The sequence below is a fragment of the Choristoneura fumiferana genome, chromosome Z, assembly GCF_025370935.1.
Source record: "Choristoneura fumiferana chromosome Z, NRCan_CFum_1, whole genome shotgun sequence".
NCBI lineage: Eukaryota > Metazoa > Arthropoda > Insecta > Lepidoptera > Tortricidae > Choristoneura > Choristoneura fumiferana.
Window position 1 is genome coordinate 27,129,397 of NC_133472.1, and position 19,151 is coordinate 27,148,547.

Sequence of the window (19,151 nt, forward strand, 5' to 3'; positions counted from 1 at the left end):
TGTAAAATACCAATTAGGTTTAATAGCGCAGCATCCTCTCGCGTCATAAAAATAAAAATGTATGAGAAAATACACATGCCATAGAAGAGTATTACCCGAGTTGCTTTATGGCTTGATGAGAGTTGATTTTAACTCGGAAACATGCAAAAGTGCGAATTTAAAGCCTAGAAGTGAATAAAATGTAATTAGTAATCTATCTACTTGGCGGTGTCTTAACAACTTCCTCGTTCAATGACCATAGTTTACAATTATACTCATTAAATAACTGATAAATAAGTTAAATAAAGTTAGTTGGCTCAAAATTTTACAAGCTTTTTAATTTCACCTGTCCCGTTGTCTGTCTGTCTGTAGTAAAATCTTGCAAATTAAATTCGACCAAATTCCAGTAGTCGGATTGACTTGAAATTTGGTATACTTATGTAAATTGCGTGACAATACAATAATCTGGTAGTGACATCCTGGTAGTCCGGCCAGGATCGTCTCCACAAGGCGGAACTCTTCAATCGTTGTACGTATTGTTGATCGAAGTTTCTCATTGAATATGTTGTAAAATGGAGAAATGATAACAACGGATATCTAGATATTTTAATTATGAAAAGTGAGACGTTTGTCTTGTTAAGTTTACCGACTGTAAAACGTTTCACCTTTATCATTTTCTTTTTATCGTTATCTTAATAATTTCTCGATATGAGAAATTTTTCGCACCAATAGATATAACTACCTAGGTTATGGCAATTTCAGAAGTAGTCAAATACCTATCGATTGTCCCGATGTTAAGGTACTCATATAATAATTCTTCATACCTAAGTATACTTCGTTTTTTTGCATTAGAAAAGGGTAATCAATCATGACGAGTATTTTTATTGAAAAACGTTTAAAAAAAACAGTTCAACGGTTAATAGCATCGACTTGAAATTTGGTATGCAAATGTGGTTTGGGTAACAATGCTAATAAAGTCAACAAAAAGTACAGTCAGCAAAAAAAGCTTGTATTAAAAAATCATGTCGATTCATCGCTCCGTTTCTACGTGAAAGACGGACCAACATAGAAACACCCACACTTTCGCATTTATAATACTAGTGTGGATTTAGAATTATTATGGTAATAATTGGAAAATAAAAACAATACCTAAACTAACATGCCTAAAATCAAAATAAAGACAATCAATCAAATGAGTGACAGGATAAGAAATAGTGAGATAAGGAAACGTTGTGGTCTGAAAGAAGATGTAGTGACAAAAATTGAGAAAGGTATGAGAAGATGGTTTGGCCATGTCGGGAGAATGAATGAAGAATGATTGACGAAAAAAATGTATGAGGCGAGTGTGAATGAAAGTGTTGGAAGGGGTAGACCTAGGCGGACGTTTCGAGACCAAATCAGGGACGTCTTGAAAAAGGCCAGGTCAAGAGTACCCGAAGAGCATGTATGAAGGGAATAATGAAAGTGGGCGAAGCGAAACAAGTATGTAAGGATCGTAGCAAGTGGAAAGAAGTGGTCTCTACCTATCCCTACGGGATTTATAAACTTTATAAACTTTTTACTACACTAGGAAGCCTGAGGAAATATGTTTAATTGGGTATGTTATAAACATAAAGTTTTCAATTAGGTAAACTAGGTAAGTACCTATACCGGGCTTTCGTCTACATAGCCTCGATTATAATTGACAAAAAAAAAGCGAGCGCTTGGCCGATGATAATGTTACCGAAAGCGCAGGTAGTACAAAAAAATTACTTGAGAAAGAGCCTTATGCGGCCTACTTACAGGATAAAAAGTTTTCAGAGAGAGTACAAGGCTCGAACGTAAAGATGTACCGAAAGGCCGGGGTACTTTCACCCATTGGAGGGTTACTTTGGCTAATATAAAAGCTAGGTAAAAATGTAAAATAAAACGTAAAATAGAAACATAAAAACGTGATCGATCAATTAACACCAAACACATGGCAATGAGCCACATTCTCAAAGCAATAATAAAACCTGGACCGAGTTAATCCTAAGGGCCAAAGTTACCCTTCAGGGTCAGGGCCAAAGTACCCTAACCTTACGGTACTTAAAAAAATACAATCTCTTTTACTCTCTTTCCTTGTTGCTAAAAAGATTGACAGTTTTTGAATTGGTATACCTAGCTTTGTCCATACAAGGCCTTCGAGAAAAACAAAACAAGCGCTATAATGCGTAGATACAAACGGTTAAGGAGCTCATAAATCGACAAGCCGTACGTACGTTGCCTCAGCCACGTAGGCGTTAGAGAAAAAAAGCGGTTCTATATTCAAAGTTGGTTGATCGGCCAATAGCGAGCGAGGGAGGCGTGGCGGCGGACTCCGATTGGCCCGCGCGACGGCTCTGCGGCGCGTAGTGATGGGAAGTAGCTCGATTATAAATAATTTAGTCGAAGGAATCGAAGGCTGACTTGTGTTGCCATGTTTTTTTTAATTTATAGATTCACTTAATTATATTAATGACAATGAAATTTCTGGTGTCATTAAAAAAATGCATGACTAGGTACATATTCTTTTAATTAGGTGGGTATTTATGTCAGGGAGGAATAGTACAATTTTAAAAATTATCGGCTTATTTGGACGCTTTCCTGTATTTATCACTTGCTTGATATTTTTTTGTTTAATGCAATTATTGTTTACAAAATACTTAAACAATTATTACAATATTATTGCAACTACCTACATAATTGATCAATTTTAATCACATTTTTTAATGATTAATATCCACGTAAATACGATTAAAAATTAAATAAATAAATTGCGGTGAAGGAAAACATCGTGAGGAAACCTGCACAAACCTGCGAAGCGATTCAATGGTGCGTGCGAAGTTCCCAATCCGCACTGGGCCCGCGTGGGAACTATCGCCCAAGCCCTCTTGTTCTGAGAGGAGGCCTGTGCCCAGCAGTGGGACGTATATAGGCTGGGATGATGATGATGGATGATGATGAAACCCATAACCAAGTGCTAATAGAATTGCAAGACGTAATTTTAAAATTATTACTATTTTTCAATTACTTGATTTATGACATCTTCCGCTACCTGTTAACCCAGTACAAAAATACGAAACACTTGCCACTGCAAGCCAATAATGGACGTTATTTATGTCCGTCGTTTTCATTTTAAACGACATTTTAAATTTCACCAGGATATTTATGGTTCCAGTAAATTATCAGTGGTCATGGCCGAACTTTATTCAATTCTTATAAGTCGCTACACTCTTGGAAGAGTTAACACATTATTGCTACTGGCTGGCAAACTTGAAACTTCTTCAGCTGCCGCAAACGTTGGTCGGTACATGTGCGTTCAAGCAACTGCAAAATAATGACAATGGCATCGAGCGAAAGTCATGAAAGCGCATATTTCTATGCGTTGGCGGCATTGAATATGTTAAAGAAAGTCAAGCGTTCATAAACACTTATTGATCCTCTCGCTATTGTTCGTGGAATCGCAGTGGCTCGCGAAACACGGGTTGAGAGAGAGGCACTGTACCATCAGCCAAATAAGTGGTCTACCACCAATTTTTAAACAAGTTCCTATGAAATGAATATGTCGCTAAAGTCGAACTTTCAAGTTGACAGACACGTTTATTGGCATTATTGTTTTGTAACATGCAAACGATTATCAACTTTAGGGTGGTAGACCACATATTTGGCTGATGGTACCTAGTAACTGACTCGTTTGAAGAGTTCAAAAGCAAAAGATATTTTTATTAGCTAAGTAAAAGGCTTGATTGGCTATTTATGAACTGCTTATTGTACCTAGAGACATTAAAAACTAGTTGTTGCCCGCAACTTTGCATTTTCCGTGGATAAAAAGCAGCCTTAATTTTTATAATTTATTGAATCAGGCGTTACCTACTTTGCGGAGGTCCATATCAAAATAGGTCGCGGGTGAGCAAGGAAATTCTTTTAGTTCATTAATTTTTATAGTTGATCGTTTAAAAATCAGTCATGTAGATTTAAAATTATTAATTATTAATTTAATTATAGAAGTGCAAAAGCGCCTGGTCGACACTACTGGAGACCAAAGGGCTGGCAGCTATCTCTCTCAACGAATCGCCATCGCCATTCAACGAGGGAATGCTGCCAGCCTCGTGCCAAGGGGGCCTTTTTTAGACTTAATTTAGTAGGTACTAAGTTTTTAAGTTAGGTAGATAGTTTATAGTTAAGTTTTATACGGTTATTTTTTCTTAAATTCTTGTATCTATGCGAATAAAGATATTAAATTTTAAATTAATTATTAACATTATCAAATATTTTCTCTTCAAAAATATAATTTTAGATTTAGATAGGTGACGATAAACTTAGACAGCGACTCATTTGGCAGACCTTATTTTTGACAGCTACCGTACGTTTGTAGATGGTCTGTTCTTAGTTGCAGCCAGGCCAATATCAGCGTGAAAAAAATGGACCGAAGGGAAAAGTAATAATTATGTGGGGTACGTGACAAACCTAACTCGGGAAGAGGAAAGGAGACCAAGTTTTTTTTTTTACTTTTGTCAAATTACTGTCGCCAACGTCTATTGAGTTTTTTTTACTACAACTATGGGGGAGGCCTATGTCCAACACTGGACGTCCTACGGCTGATATGATGTTGATGATGACTACAACAAAAGGATTCTTGTTTAGCGTCGCAAACAGCTACTCTACCTAAAGAAAGCAAAAACGTCCCTAGATGAAATAGGGTTGATTTCGCAGACCAAAACTTTTAGGAAGACGAATTTGCCAATGCAAGTTTTTATCTCTGGCAATGAGTTGGCTCGATATAGCAATCAAACTGTAAGTACACCCAGCACAATATACGGCTTTGTCAACGCTCCAGAATATTCTGGAGCGTTCCAGAACATTCTGGATCGTTCTAGCCGCATTGCGCCAAGTTGCCCGGTCCGTTTTAGTGCATCGTTTTACGGCCAGCTACGTTTTACGATTCCTATGACGACGGCATTACTTCATTAAGCGGGCTGTATTCAAAGTGCACGCTAATTGGTCGGTTACATTGATGTATGCTGCACACACATAATTATTTGTTTGTGTGTGAAGTGCCAATATGTGCAAAGGTATTAAGGGTCAAATGTAATACCTAGTCTTGCCAGCGCCAGCTTTTATTCGCTAACATTATTCTGTCTTACAGTTTTCTCTCTGAAAGTACCTTCCTATACTTGGTGATAGGTATTTAATTAAGTAAACAAACTTCAGCTGCTAGATTTGGTACATTCAAGAATTTTAAACATTTTACTTATCTATTATTGTAATAGTGTAGAATAATTGTGTAGAATAGTGTATTTCAATACAGAAATGTAAATGTTTAGATAGTTTAATGGGGGAATTTCAATATTTAAGACACAGTTGACGTTGTTTTGTTTAGATTTAGTTAAATACCTATCCAAACCAAGTAGTTATCTATTTTCAGCATTTCATACTACATGAATATGACGTTCATCATATACCTTATCATTGTATATTATATTATACCTATGTAGAGAAAATAATAGCGAGTCCTACTTAGTACATACATCGTACTTTTTTCCTGTTTTCGGTATTGTTGAGGTAAGTACAGTCAGCATCAAAAGTAGCGGATCACTTTTTTACTCTGTCTTACATGGCGTTTAGTACGTGGCTGTAAAACGATTAAACGACAAAGTACGGAAGTGTACAGCTACTTTTGATGCTGACTGTACCACGTTGTGTTCATTATAGGATCATTGTATTGTATGTAGACAACAATAATAGATCCTACTTACATACATCGTACTTATTTTGAAATGCTTCTAAATTCCCTAATATAGGTGCTTGCATAAGGTCCCGATTCTAAGCACAGATCTCACAAAACGAGAGAACTTGGGTAGTAGTTCCCACGCGATTCCATTACAGGTTGTGATCTTCACACACACCTTTGAAGATGTGCAAGCCCGGGCTCGCTTCCACGATTCCTTGCATATTCATATTCATACTCATTTATTGCATGACAGGCCTTGCTCCCACCACTAGGCTACCACGAATTGTTACTTTTCCTACTTCAGATTTATTAACGCCAATTAGCGAAGAAGTTGAGAGAAAAAGACTTATCGTTTTATTATAAGGCTCGCCACGTATAAAACTGACACGAATGGAAATAAATTGTTGAAGTTTTTCGTTAAATTACGATTAACTATCTACCGAAACGGATTTCATTGGATAAATGTTGAATTGCGTTATTTATTGTTGAAAAACGGTTACGATAATTTTAACTACGATTATACCGTGCATAAAAATATATAATAAATAATAAGTGAAGTTGTTACACTAATTAACTACTGTTGTACTATTTCCGCAATATAATAACTTGTTTAATCATTCGCTACCTACTTACTATAGCTTATGCCGGCCGGCAAGTATAAGAAATTAATTTCAATTTTTTCATGTTAGCTACGTTTTAATGCAAGGTGAAAGCCATTATTATTAGATACAAATTTTTGGCGTAAATATGTAAAAAGCATGCAAATTCTAACATAGTCAAAATTTCACATTTATAGTTTTTAGTTTTACAAGAACTATTACCTAGTGCCATCCACGAAGACGCGTGATTTTGACTAAATTAGACATCAATGACATTGTAATAAGAACCACGGCACGCGTCATCGTGAATGACTACCTATACATACTTCACTTCCAAAGGGATGAAAATGTGTAGGTATATTGTTAGAAAGTTACTTTTTGATTAAATACTTAATAAATTCGAGTGATCCGATTTCTAAAATCAGTAGGTGGGTTAGCTTATGACATTTTCCGAGTCTTTCGTCAAGATTGGCTAACGTCACGTCCCTGTGTTCAACGTTCTAACGTTTGAAGCGTCCAGAAGTATCAATGCACTAAAACAAACATACGAAACATCTACAATAAACCTGTAATTTTGTTTTGGCACAGGGGCCTTTCTGTCGTCCCCATTACGGGGAAACTAAGAGTTATAACGAATAGAATTAGGACCGTAAAGTTCTTTATATCATTGACGTGATTAGGTGCAATGCAGTGATGTATTTAAAGGTAATTTTGCATAAGTGGATAATTTGACCGTAATTGTGCGTAAGAAACAGCAAATACGTGTACTTAATGGATATATAATTCGATACTTTCGTGCGTATCGCAGAGGGAATAAAAGGAATAGAAATTATACACGAGCTAAAAACGCGAGGCGTCTGGTTTACTAAAAAGCCAGTATTTCTTCTAGTCCGGTTCTAGAAACGCTGTTCGAGTATATTGCTTAAAAGTAGGCTACTGTAGGTAGATATTGCACTTCATATTGGTAACGTCTAATTTGGTAAAAATCTAAATATGAAAAACCTGTGTGATTTAATTTAATAACAGGGATACGAATGTGGCGGTTATGAATTGAAGAACAAACGATAACGTAATGTAACTATTCCCATTAATATTAAGTACTTAGTTCTGCTATAGTTATTCTTTACGTATTTTTTGTTTTTTGATTACAGAGTAGCTCAGATTTAAACAAACAAATTATCATTATTTTTGAGTTTTAACGAACTGCAACCTTTAACTTTTACTTTCTTGTTTTCAAAGATATAATTTCAGACATTTACCTATTAAACGACATGAAATCTAAAAAGTTTTATGCTTGTCATTCTTCTAGTTAAACTTATTTAAGATGGCAGCACCAGAGCCTGTGAAACTTCACACGTATTTGGTCGACTAAACATTTTTAAAACTTCGTTTCAAATCGCGGTCGATGAAAATGTTTGCTTACGGACATCACTAAACAAATGCCATTTGAATACTTATTTATTATTTTACGAGTAGGAATAACTATTGTTTATTGATATGAAGTTAGTTATTGTCCTGTTACGGCTATTTACCGCTTCGAGCACAATGCACACTATTTATATAAAGTTAACACCAACTATGAGTTATAACTAGAAAACCCTTATTTCAAAACCATTACTAAACGGACAACCGTTACAACCAATGTAACAGTGGAAACATTTTAACGCATTTGACATACCTTGAGCACAGAGTAAATACTATAGAGATATGACCATTGAAATAACAACCCTACAACATACCTACTATATTCTACCTAAATACTCGTAGATGACAAAACAAATGAGGCCGATATCGTCTTCGTAATTTAAACTTTTTTGAGATTCATCATCATTATAATCAGCCCTAGGACGTCCACTGTTAGACATAGTCCTCCCCCACAGATCTCTGGTTGCTTTCGTTGGAAACGGCCAGCATTCACACTGAACCCGCGATTTTAACCAGAGGCCTTCCTTGGAATCACTATCGTTTTCACCACTTCTTTCTGTCACACGGTATAGGACGACGATAGAAGCGTTAGACAATACGGCCGCAGGCATCCGTTTATCTCTTTCTATCGTCGTTTTTGAAATTAAGAGCTGGAATGTGGCAATATTATAATAAACCTAATTTGTCCGTTTTCTTATATTTTGAATTGGCCATTATTGTGCGTGACAGCTTAACATCGTTTACTAGAGTGAAACCGTCAAAGTATGTTGATTAAGGCTGCTGTACCTAAAATGTGGCCAGTACCAAAGTAGAACCAGGACCAAAGGGTCTGTTTAGTAATCGTACTAAAGTCATATCTTTCGAACCGTAATAATATAAAGTAAATGTTAAATGCTGAAGAAGACTATCGGAGCGGGATAGATGAATAAAAGAAACCGATGGCCGGTCCGGTTTTGTAGTTGTATGAAGCTTTAAATTAATTCTTTCACATATTAATCAGCTACTGCTGACTGCGTGGAGTAGACATCCTTGCTAGGCACCCCGGATGAGAAGAAGCGTGAGTTTGGTATGTCTTCACATTATGCAAAATCTTGTAATTAGAATACACAAGCATGCTATACATACATGTCGGCTCGGCACTGATGTCATTTAAAAAATTTAGGCAACCCTGTAGAAATCGAATTTTTACGGCGCCTCGACACTGGTACTCACTCACCTTTACTGATGTTTAGAACTAACATTATTGTCTAACGAAAATTCTACCTACTTTTTTGATCGACAACACTAGTCACTACTGAAATAAAATAAGCATTATAGGAGTAGCTACCCCCGATCTTACTCCACATCGACGAAGGAAAGAAATAAAGAAAAACAAGAAAAAATACATCTTCCACAATTTCTGTCAGACCTTTGAGCTACGACGCATCTCCTCTAGCCCTTGCTATTTACTCTATGCCACGAGAGCGTGACCAAGTGTAACTTCTAACACTGGCAACACTGAATAGCTTTTTTACTGCCAACGGCACGGTTCGGACAAAGGGACGTCGTAAAAATGAGCCAAGTGTCTTGTGATGCGCGACCTTCTGACTTCTTTATGGCTAGTGTTGTGCCATCGATTATGTTTCTTAATCCTCGTTTACGGTTGTCGATTGCGATGGCTTTTTGTTTTTTTATTACGACATCCTTAATGGCTTGTTCGAACAAACTTTGGTTGACAACTGCGTTATAATAAAGTTTTATTTATCAACCGACTTAAAAAAAGAAGGAGATTATCAATTCGTCTGTGTGTTGATATTTACATGTTTTGAAAACTGTAGGTAGCTTAACTACTGACCCAGTAATAAAATCTTAGTCATATATTTAAAAAAAAATAGATTTTCAGACCTCTTATTGGTTTTACTATACTCGTAAGAGCTATCTTCGTATCAAATTTCAAGTTTATAGGACCGCAGGAAGTAATTTCATAGCATTAACAGTTTCTAACGGTCTTTTAAGGAACGACGAAACCCTGTATATAAAAGTATAACATACATTTCAACATCATATCCTTTGTTCCAGCTGTGGCGCTAGATACCTTGGTGGAGAATTGCCACAAGCTGCTGGAGAAGTTCCACTACAGCTGGGAGATGATGCCACTCATCTTCGTTATACTTAACTATGCCGGCAGCGACCTGGACGAGGCGTCCCGGAAGATTGATGAAGGTATGTGACCCAGAATATCACACTCCCGTGTATAGTTTTACGTGACGTGATATTTTGGAGCATTATGTTTAATCTTTTGCGAGTTTCATTCATAATTAATACCACACGCGGGACTTGTCATTTTTCCAACGAGTAAACTGTAGCAGCAATGTTAAAACATCGGTGGTATTAATTTTGGAGCGTTATTTGCTTGCGAATTTTTGTAAAAAATTGAGTTAAAACCTTTTGTATTTCTGTTAATTTTGATTGCAGCAAAAATCATGTCTACATAAGTCAACCGAACTTAGATTATGACTTTAGTCTGACTTAGTGGGGTGGATTATTCATAAAGATTCCCTCAAGATAGGATTCATTTGTTTACACTATGAAAGCATTTGTCTAAATAAATCATGGTTAAAAATTTTGTGGAGTCTATTAGATACTAAACGAAGAGGTATATACTTACCTACTCAATTTTATCAGCCTAACATTCGGGTCGTGTATTAAAACTACGATGAGAATACAATCTAGGGTTCTAAAAGGATAGAGGGAATAGGCTGTTACTGAAGCAGTGAGGTACACCTTGCGCCTCATCTGCACTTAACATCAGCAGGGCTACTACGAAACTCGATGTTCGTGTCGTGCGATCCCTCTGACACTTATACTATTTAATACGAGAGCGAGAGGGACCGCACGACACGAACTTCGAGTTTCATAGTAGCCCTGCAGGTGAGATAGGGGTCAATCACGGACAGTTTCAAGTAAAAAAAAAAGACACAGACATAACTATTAAAATCGGTAAAGAGCCACTCACGCATTATTCATGACGGCGAACCGGGAACAACCGGACCGGGGAACCGGGGGCTAGCAACCTGTCACTATTGTACCGTTTTTGTCAAACTTAAAACCTAAAATTGCTAAAAGTGGCTCCGAAGCGGGGTAACGTTTCGTGTGCTCTGCCTACCCCATTTGGGAATACATGATGTTTGTGTGTGTGTGTGTGTGTGTGTGTGTTTGCGAACCGGGAGCTTACGATTGGCTTTCCGTTGAAGCTCACCTTACTTGATAATGAACCACTGGTAATGTATGTGATTAAGCTCCTGAAGTAGAAGTAGCGATGTGCTCATATTATGGCATATTTCCTTTTAATTTGGCAAAATTTTGAGCTGTCCACTTTTCTTTGGAGCATTTGTAAAACATAATTTAATATTCAGAAGTAATCCGAAGACTAGGTATACTTCTGAAGAGACACTTCAGTCTTAGGCTATAAAAACACCTGAAATTATAATTTATGTAAAACTGACACGAAACTATAAAACAACGCAAAACGAACAATTTATTTAAGTCACGAACTTGTTTCCTCGTTTTTTTTCCATTACCTTTTCAGTCATAAAATCAATAAGGCCAGGGTCTTTCTTCGATAACATCCCAAAATTTTTGGTGCGAGATACAAAATGACCGCAAATAATTCAATTAATATTTTTATGACTAGTTAATTCTTGGTAGCAGAGATTTTGACGGAAAAATGTTAGGTAGGTACTTTTTATCTTTGTAAAAAAAAACATTAAATTGATATCCACAAGTCAATTTTACTTGCTTTAATAGCAATGGAATTTAAAATGAAATCAGAACTTGTAAATTTTAATGAATCAAGACTAAGGATACCTACAGATATTAAGAAAAAATAGCTATGAACTTAAATTGGAATGTAAAATATAAAACAAACAAGATTTTTGCTGACTTTTGTTTTTAATTTAAAATGAACTTTCGAGCCATAATTATTGTAAACCTGGTTAAACAAAGTAGTTAGCGATACATAAACTTCGTATTTTTAAAAAAATCTTACCTTTTAGTCGTAGGTGTGCCAACTTGTCAATTTCTTTTTTAATTATAATCAACTAGCCGTTACCCGCGATAAAACTATCCTATGTCCTTCTCCGGAACCTAAAATATCTGTATACCGAATTTATCTGAATCGGTCCAGTGGTTTGGTTTGGAAAGAAAGAAAGAAAGAAACATTTAACATTATAAAAGACAGACAATAATAAAATAAAATAAAAAACGTATTGTCGGACATGCATACGTAACAATATATATACGGTATGTGTTTGGACGTAACAACAATAAACAAACAAACAGACATACAAACTTTAGCATTTATAATATTAGTGTGATTAAATAATTACTACAAAACACGCTTAGATAACTTTTGTTTCTCTTTTATGGTAAGAAAAGTGGTTGCTCAACAATAATGTAAATTTATCTTATTTATAAATAATGAATGGAAAAATATAAGAAACTTAACCAGGGAAACGTTTTCTATAAAACATAAATGGCGTTAATCCTTTTGCATAATCATAATAATCATTAAATTCATGGTATTGGTCTTAATGATTATAAAAATGCAGTAAAATATTCACACAATTGAATAACAACTTGTTATAATAAATAACAATTCTGACACTGTTTTTTGTTTAGAAAATTACAATAAAATGAGAATAAATATAGCGTTCGCAGACTTGTCCCTGATGGTTCTCATTAAAAAAAATATATAATATAAATAATTTACTCGCTCCTGTTGCTACGACACAGTAGCAGAAATCTTATTCCGTGTGAATTTCATGAAATGGTTAGGTACAATATATTTATAATACAAATATTTAAATATTCTTCGAAACATTCCAATGTGCGACAGACAATTTAACCATGTAGAGGTAATTTTTTTGCCACGACGATTTTTTTTCCAGACAGTATTTTTAACTACAGGCTACGTGTCAACATAATCTTTCATTGGTCCATGGTCATGGTCGCATGGATCCCTATTCTTTGTCTAACGTTTTAAAGGTAACCATTAGTGCAAACCCTTGGGTCTAGAAGGAATTTTCCGGCTGACGCATTTTAGTTTCGTTTTTATCACGTCATAGATATTCGTCAGTCAGTATTTGATCCAAATACCTATATGTATTGGTGTCAATCGACTTTTTAGTGTAGTTGGTTGCCATGGTAACGTCTCCCGTTTTTAAAGTATGATTTTTATAGGGTACAAGCAAAGCCACTAAAAGTTAGGATTTGTGACAGTTTGAAAGCAATTTCTTCATGGCTCATCTCCTGAGCATGCTTTTAGTATATATTGCAAACATTTTTCTAAGCAAGTGTACCTAACACTGATGTCTCCCTGAGTTACGGGACAGAATAACACCTCTAAAAATTTATTAACCTTATTTGTATACACATAGTTTTCTTAAACATGTTTGCATTGCTTTTCACCATTATTTCCCACGTATTTAATTAATTATGCAGTTTTTTCTTAATATTTTTTTTACTTAGCCTACATCTGTGTCGTAGGTACTGCTGGACAACCCATCTTGATATCTACAACTCCCTATCGAATCCAGAGTTGTATTTGGCCACTCTCTCAGTTCCGCGTCCAGGTCAGATGACCTGGTGAGATCACCATCTCCGCTTCAGCCTGCCTTTCCGTCGGTACCCACTATAAGGCTGAAATACAGAAATATAAAAAAAATACCGACTTCAAATATGAATGAAATTATAATAGGTAGTAATTTTTGATAAAGCTCACATAATATCACTTTTAACATTTAACATTTGCTTTTATTCTACAAAAAATGAAGCATCGAAATGAACTCTGATTTATGAAAAACCTATTAACGTGTTTTTCCGAATTCTATGTCTTCTCTGTCTCCACCTAAGTCAATCTCCATTAGTTACGTTTTAAGTACTAACAAAGGGTTCTAACTCTATTTTTTAAGCGAATTTATAAACGACTTAAAGGGTGCGTTTTTGCGACTGTTATATTTAAACATATCTTTATGTACTTTTTTTAATGTCCAAAACGCAGTCTTGCTGCCGCCATGCGATTGTCCCAATTGTGCTGTTTTCATTGTCCACAGGCAAAGTGTTCATCAACGAATACGCGAGGAAGCATAATCTGAACATCTTCGACGGTCTAGAGCTAAGGAATTCAACACGCCAGTACGGACTTTAATACAGTAATATTAGTTGTTTCAAAAGCATACGAGAAATATTAAATAATTAGTTGAAACAGTAGCGTTTACACTCAACACACACACGTATGTACAAAGAAATGTTATCTAGATTTTTTTCAGACCTTTTTAATTTTTAAAAACACTTCCCAATTAGCTTGAGACTAATTCAGTAAAACACTCACTAAGTAAAACTGAACCAATATAAAAGCAAAAATTAAAACACGAAAGAATAACTAAAAGCAATGGTAAATTTTTATCTAGTTTTTAAAATATTTTTTATCTCAAATATTCCACCTAAACAAAAAAAAATTGTAACATCAAAATTATTCTAACTAAAAATACTATGTGGACTTGAAATTAAATAAAAAAAATGCTCCGGTTTAACCGATAATGATGGTATATTAACCAAAGGCCGTATAATCAATTAACCAATATCTTAAAATCATTATACATATAAACATACATACATTAAAAATAATTTCAAAAGAGAGGTATTTGTTTATGTAGATAGTTATGTTATTTTTTCCTGAAAATTACTTTTAAAATGTTCGTAAATTATTTTAGATATTAAATCGTCAATTTCCTGCGAAGTATTAGATAAAATACCATCTCAATCAATTTCATTAATTAATTATTTGATAATAAATACCAACCGTACAAAAAAAAATGTTCTGAATTAGTTTTACCTGTGATTATACCCGAGTATTGAAGTCTAAGACAACTAATTTCAACAGCCAATGAGGAAGCAGCCGAAACTTATGACACGTTGTATTTGACAAATTCAGTGAAGAACGAGTCTAAATAACGACGTTCTTTTTTTTTAAACTCTTCGGTATAGCCAGTACCATAGACGCAATAGAGTACCAACTGTCATTTTTGTGATATAATGCTAGTTACCACATTTAATCAATTGACGTAAAGAATGATTTGGCCAAAGAATGAACGAAATATGAATAATTCACTCTCAGCAAAGTATATTCTAGGGAAATAGATCTAAGGCCGCCGAAATATTTTTCAGCTTTTATTGGCCGTTACTGAATTTCTGGAAATGTTGAAAATTTACTATTACTTGCAACATAAATTACATAACGACTTCATTACGTTTTTCATTCCTTCATTCATTCAAATGTTACATCATATTATTCACCAAAACTATCGTTTTACTGTAGTGACTTAATTGTTACCAGGGGTATTGCAGATGCGTTGCCGACCTAGAGGCCTAAGATGGGATACCTCAAGTGCCAGTTATTTCAATGTATATTTTAAAAACGTGCCAAAATCTATTCGGATATACTAGCGTCTACCGCTTTTAGCTCTTGTTACTATTGCGTTCTACACATTTGTGATCATTCCTGTCTAATTCTATACTGTTTAATGACGATTTTAAATTACCTTCCCGACTGTCATAACTCCTTTGTTAAACGTTCATAATAGAATGTTGATTATTTATCACGCATTTCTATGTCTACGTTATAGTAGGGGAGCCCATGATGCTAAATGAGCATTTACTCGAGCGTCGTGGAACCTTTTAGATTTTGGAGAATAGTTGATAAGAGGAAAAAAGTTATATGATGTTTCCTCTTTAGTGGTGGGGGAAGCGTCTACAGATTTGCAACAAAGTATAGAAAATACTTGGAAATAATAAAAAAAAAATAAAAAAAGCTTCTCAGATATTGTGGTTTAGATACCCCAGCGTGTCTCTGATACCTACCGAAAGTATTTACCTGCCGATTTACGTGGTGGGGTGGGCATCCGGAAGGGTAGAAAATAAAAAGAATGAAAATTTATTCTAGGGCGTCAGATATTCAAATGGAATGTTATCTGAATCTTAAAAATGCTCCCATTTAAAAAGCGAAAAAAAATCGCCGCGTTATATAATCATATAATACCTACGGACTTATATAGGTACTCAGCAGGATTTCAGTATCCTTCCTAATCTGATACGCTTGTGTAAATCTCAAAATCTCATCTTCGACTCCTGTACTATACTTACTCATACAAAATGTCACGAATAATTTTATTATCTGTTATTATTAATATCTACACGCGTTGTCTATTGGCCAATGCCAATCTATTTGGCACAGTTAAATAAAGTAACAAGCCTGTAATAGTAAATAGTTCAACACCCGATCGGAATGTTTCGAGTGCAGGTGTAGGGTATGACAAATAAATAGTAGATTATGTTTAGGTTGTGCGTTTGAAAACTCAATTTGTTCTACAGTATGTTCTGGCGCAATTTAGGTACATATCGGGGGATTGACGCATTTTTCGGACTTAAAGAATATCTGGTGATTTTCGATACGATTAGAACGAGATATAATTTACGATTGTAAAATAAACACTTGATAAAAAATATTTGATTTGATTACTAAGCTTAAATTGTATTTAATAAATCACGCCAAATTAAGTCTATGTTTGGAACTTCCGGCTAATACAAAAGTATAAAACAAACAAATAAGCCTAGGTATGCGTTAAAACACTATTCTACTAAAAGAATAGTAAAAGTAAAACAACACTGAAATATTAAGCATATGTTTCGAAATGATTCGCACGGTAACATCTATCGCTGGGACCGCCGATTAAAAAAAAACACAAGTTTGTTTTAAAATGAATCGGAATGTTTCAGATGATTTATCTAAACATCCCGGCAAATGATATGCGGATTTTTTAAATAGTGTCAAATGTTTCCATAAATTAATCGATATTCAAAATGTATGACGTCAAGACGTGATCACATTTTGGAACACGAAATCCGACTAAAACCATCCAAGGTTGACAAAGTAACAAAATCATCAACTGAAATATTGCGGTTTGATTTTAAGAAAACTTCTAAAAAACGAAAAAAAAAGCACTAAAATACTATTACTATTTATTATTTGCTACCATAGTGATCCACACAAGTAACATGCACATTCAAATTCTATTCATCACATTGTTTTATTTGTTACTTATGTTTTATGTGAACTGTATTTTGTTTTTTGTTATTACATGTAGCAAAATATGCATCAAACGATAATTTATTGTAATAAACCCCTTACCCCCGCTGTAACCTATTGATATTATTAGTCATACGTAGACATGTACAGACCCACTGAAATAGACTTCAAGTTTATGACCTCTCTTTCACACAAAAACGTCTCACAAGCGGTCTTATTATTAACATTTCAAATATTTACCATCGGCATTTTACCGTGACTATTTAGTCTGATAACATTTTGTGATACAATCGCGATAAAGAATAAAAATCTTACAGGTTATGATTGAAATTGTTAAATAGTACCTACATTTTTATGATTCAAAATTTGTTTGATTAGCCATCCCAAATAAAATTCAACTTCATCCATACTATTTTTAAATTCTAAAAAAAAAGTTGACTGAATCTGACTTGTTATATATATATTTTTTTCAAAACACGTTACTGTTTTCAAACTTTTTTTAATAACTTTTATGTTCATTGTTTTCAACATTTTTCACAAACACATTTAGTTTTATTTAGTCTTCGCGAATGAAATAAATGTTTTATATTTCAGCTCGATAGCGGATCCGGATGAAAAGAGACACCTGAGATTCCTACTAAGCAAGTTCCAAAGTAAGCACTTGCATATACTGAAACTCCCAAACGCCAAAAAATCTCCAAAACATGTCAACTATTCAGTTTTTTTGCTCTCAAAACATGAACACCCTTTGACTGAAATTGCAACGACGTTAGTTTGTTTTGATTTTATAGGTAGTGATGTGCAAATCGTCTGTTGAAAGAGGTCATATTAGAGTTCTATCGCGGCTTTTATTAGTGTAACGTATTTGAAAAATGTAAGTGGATTTAAATGAAAGTGCTTTACAGATTTTTTTCTTTTCTGTGTAGAAAATAAATGATGAGCTCACAAGATTAAAATCTGATTATGATATAATTATACTCTATTAAACTTAACCGTATACATTTCCATTAACAATGAAACCGCATTTATACCTTCAAAATACGAGTTAAGATTGAATTCATTGATAAAATCGTAATGAGCGTCAAATGGTGACTTAATGAACCGCTAAATAGCTCTACACATCGTTTACTGCGAACCTCGAACCGTGACCAGAATCTGTTTATAAATAACTTTGTAACCATGACAACATCGTTGCAACTTCAGCGTTCTCAACACAACACAATGTGTCATAACACATTAACAACAATGTAGGACACACACACAAACAAAATAGTTGCAAAGTCGATAAAAAAGTGGTTGTCAGCGAATGTGCAAATCAAAGCGTCACTTCACTAACCAGTCGTGATTTCCACTTTACAGTGACCGGACGAAGGTGGAGAAAATCGAAATTTAAAAGTAAAAAAAAAGTGACTTCCAATTTCGAACGTGTCCATAGTGCCAGTGTTTTTATTTTGATTTTTCTTTTGTAGGAAAATGCAGAGCGAAATTAATAATATAAGTGGTGTACTATCGTCGTCAATGAAGTTGTTTTGCGAATGATACTTTATTTTACAAGTGATGTGTTGTGCGGACGGTGCGCTGCTGTGTCTACCTGTTTATTGTATTCGACGTTGGACAATATTTAGCACAATGTTTCGGATCTCATGGTAAGTGGTAGCTTTAAGTATTATGGTCATCACTAACGCCGCAGCCTCTTTACTTCTTTAACCAGTGACGCATTTTCCTCTTTGACGGTTATTCAAAGAGAAATTTGGTGATTTCAAAGCGTCGTCAGTGATGATTTTTAAAAGGAATCAATTTATCAAAAGGAGATTAATAATAAATTTAAATAGAGAATTTATACAAGACATTAGCATCTGTCTATCTTACCTTTTGACAAATAGGGCTCTGTTAAAGTTTCAGTGTTAAACTTAATGTAAAGAAGAGCGTGGTATGTTGATGATATACTTCTGACAACGGAGTCCACGAAAAATATACTTCGCCGACATTGATATCGATAAATAAGTACATGTTCTTTTGATGCTCGTAACTCAGCCTAGATTTTTGGGTGATATTTTAAAGTAAGTAATAAAAACATATAGACTTGTCTATTTTGCTTTTAGAACCATTTAATGTGAGTCTTAACTTGTACTTTCGTAATAAACTCGGTGACACTTAAGAAAGAGTTAAGTGTTAGTTTAAATGTTTGTGCAAAGGTTTAAATGCTTACGGTGTTGCTATAAAATTAGACAACCGTTTCAACACGTGTTAACACATGCCGGTTTATAGACCTCGTCGTCATTTGTATACCAAT

At 34.7% G+C, this 19,151-nt stretch overlaps 2 protein-coding genes across 20 annotated transcripts in view; both read left to right on the forward strand.

The window, feature by feature from the left end:
* The window catches only part of LOC141432893 (coiled-coil domain-containing protein AGAP005037), a 185,049-nt gene that overhangs the window by 117,876 nt on the left and 48,022 nt on the right, over nt 1-19,151 (forward strand). The gene's annotated exons all lie outside the window — the stretch shown is intronic.
* On the forward strand, nt 1,139-17,795 carry LOC141440038 (protein doublesex-like). Its single transcript, XM_074104500.1, has 5 exons — nt 1,139-1,250; nt 9,793-9,936; nt 13,827-13,908; nt 17,453-17,511; nt 17,785-17,795. Exons 1-5 carry the CDS (start codon nt 1,139-1,141, stop codon nt 17,793-17,795), a joined length of 408 nt encoding a protein of 135 aa, XP_073960601.1.

Excerpts from the sequence above, each read along its gene's own strand:
- LOC141440038 (XM_074104500.1), top strand. The coding sequence starts at position 1,139 with ATGCCTAAAATCAAAATAAAGACAATCAATCAAATGAGTGACAGGATA. Across the intron at positions 1,251-9,792 it reads AGTGACAAAAATTGAGAAAG|CTGTGGCGCTAGATACCTTG; the intron begins GTATGAGAAGAT and ends CCTTTGTTCCAG. Across the intron at positions 9,937-13,826 it reads GTCCCGGAAGATTGATGAAG|GCAAAGTGTTCATCAACGAA; the intron begins GTATGTGACCCA and ends CATTGTCCACAG.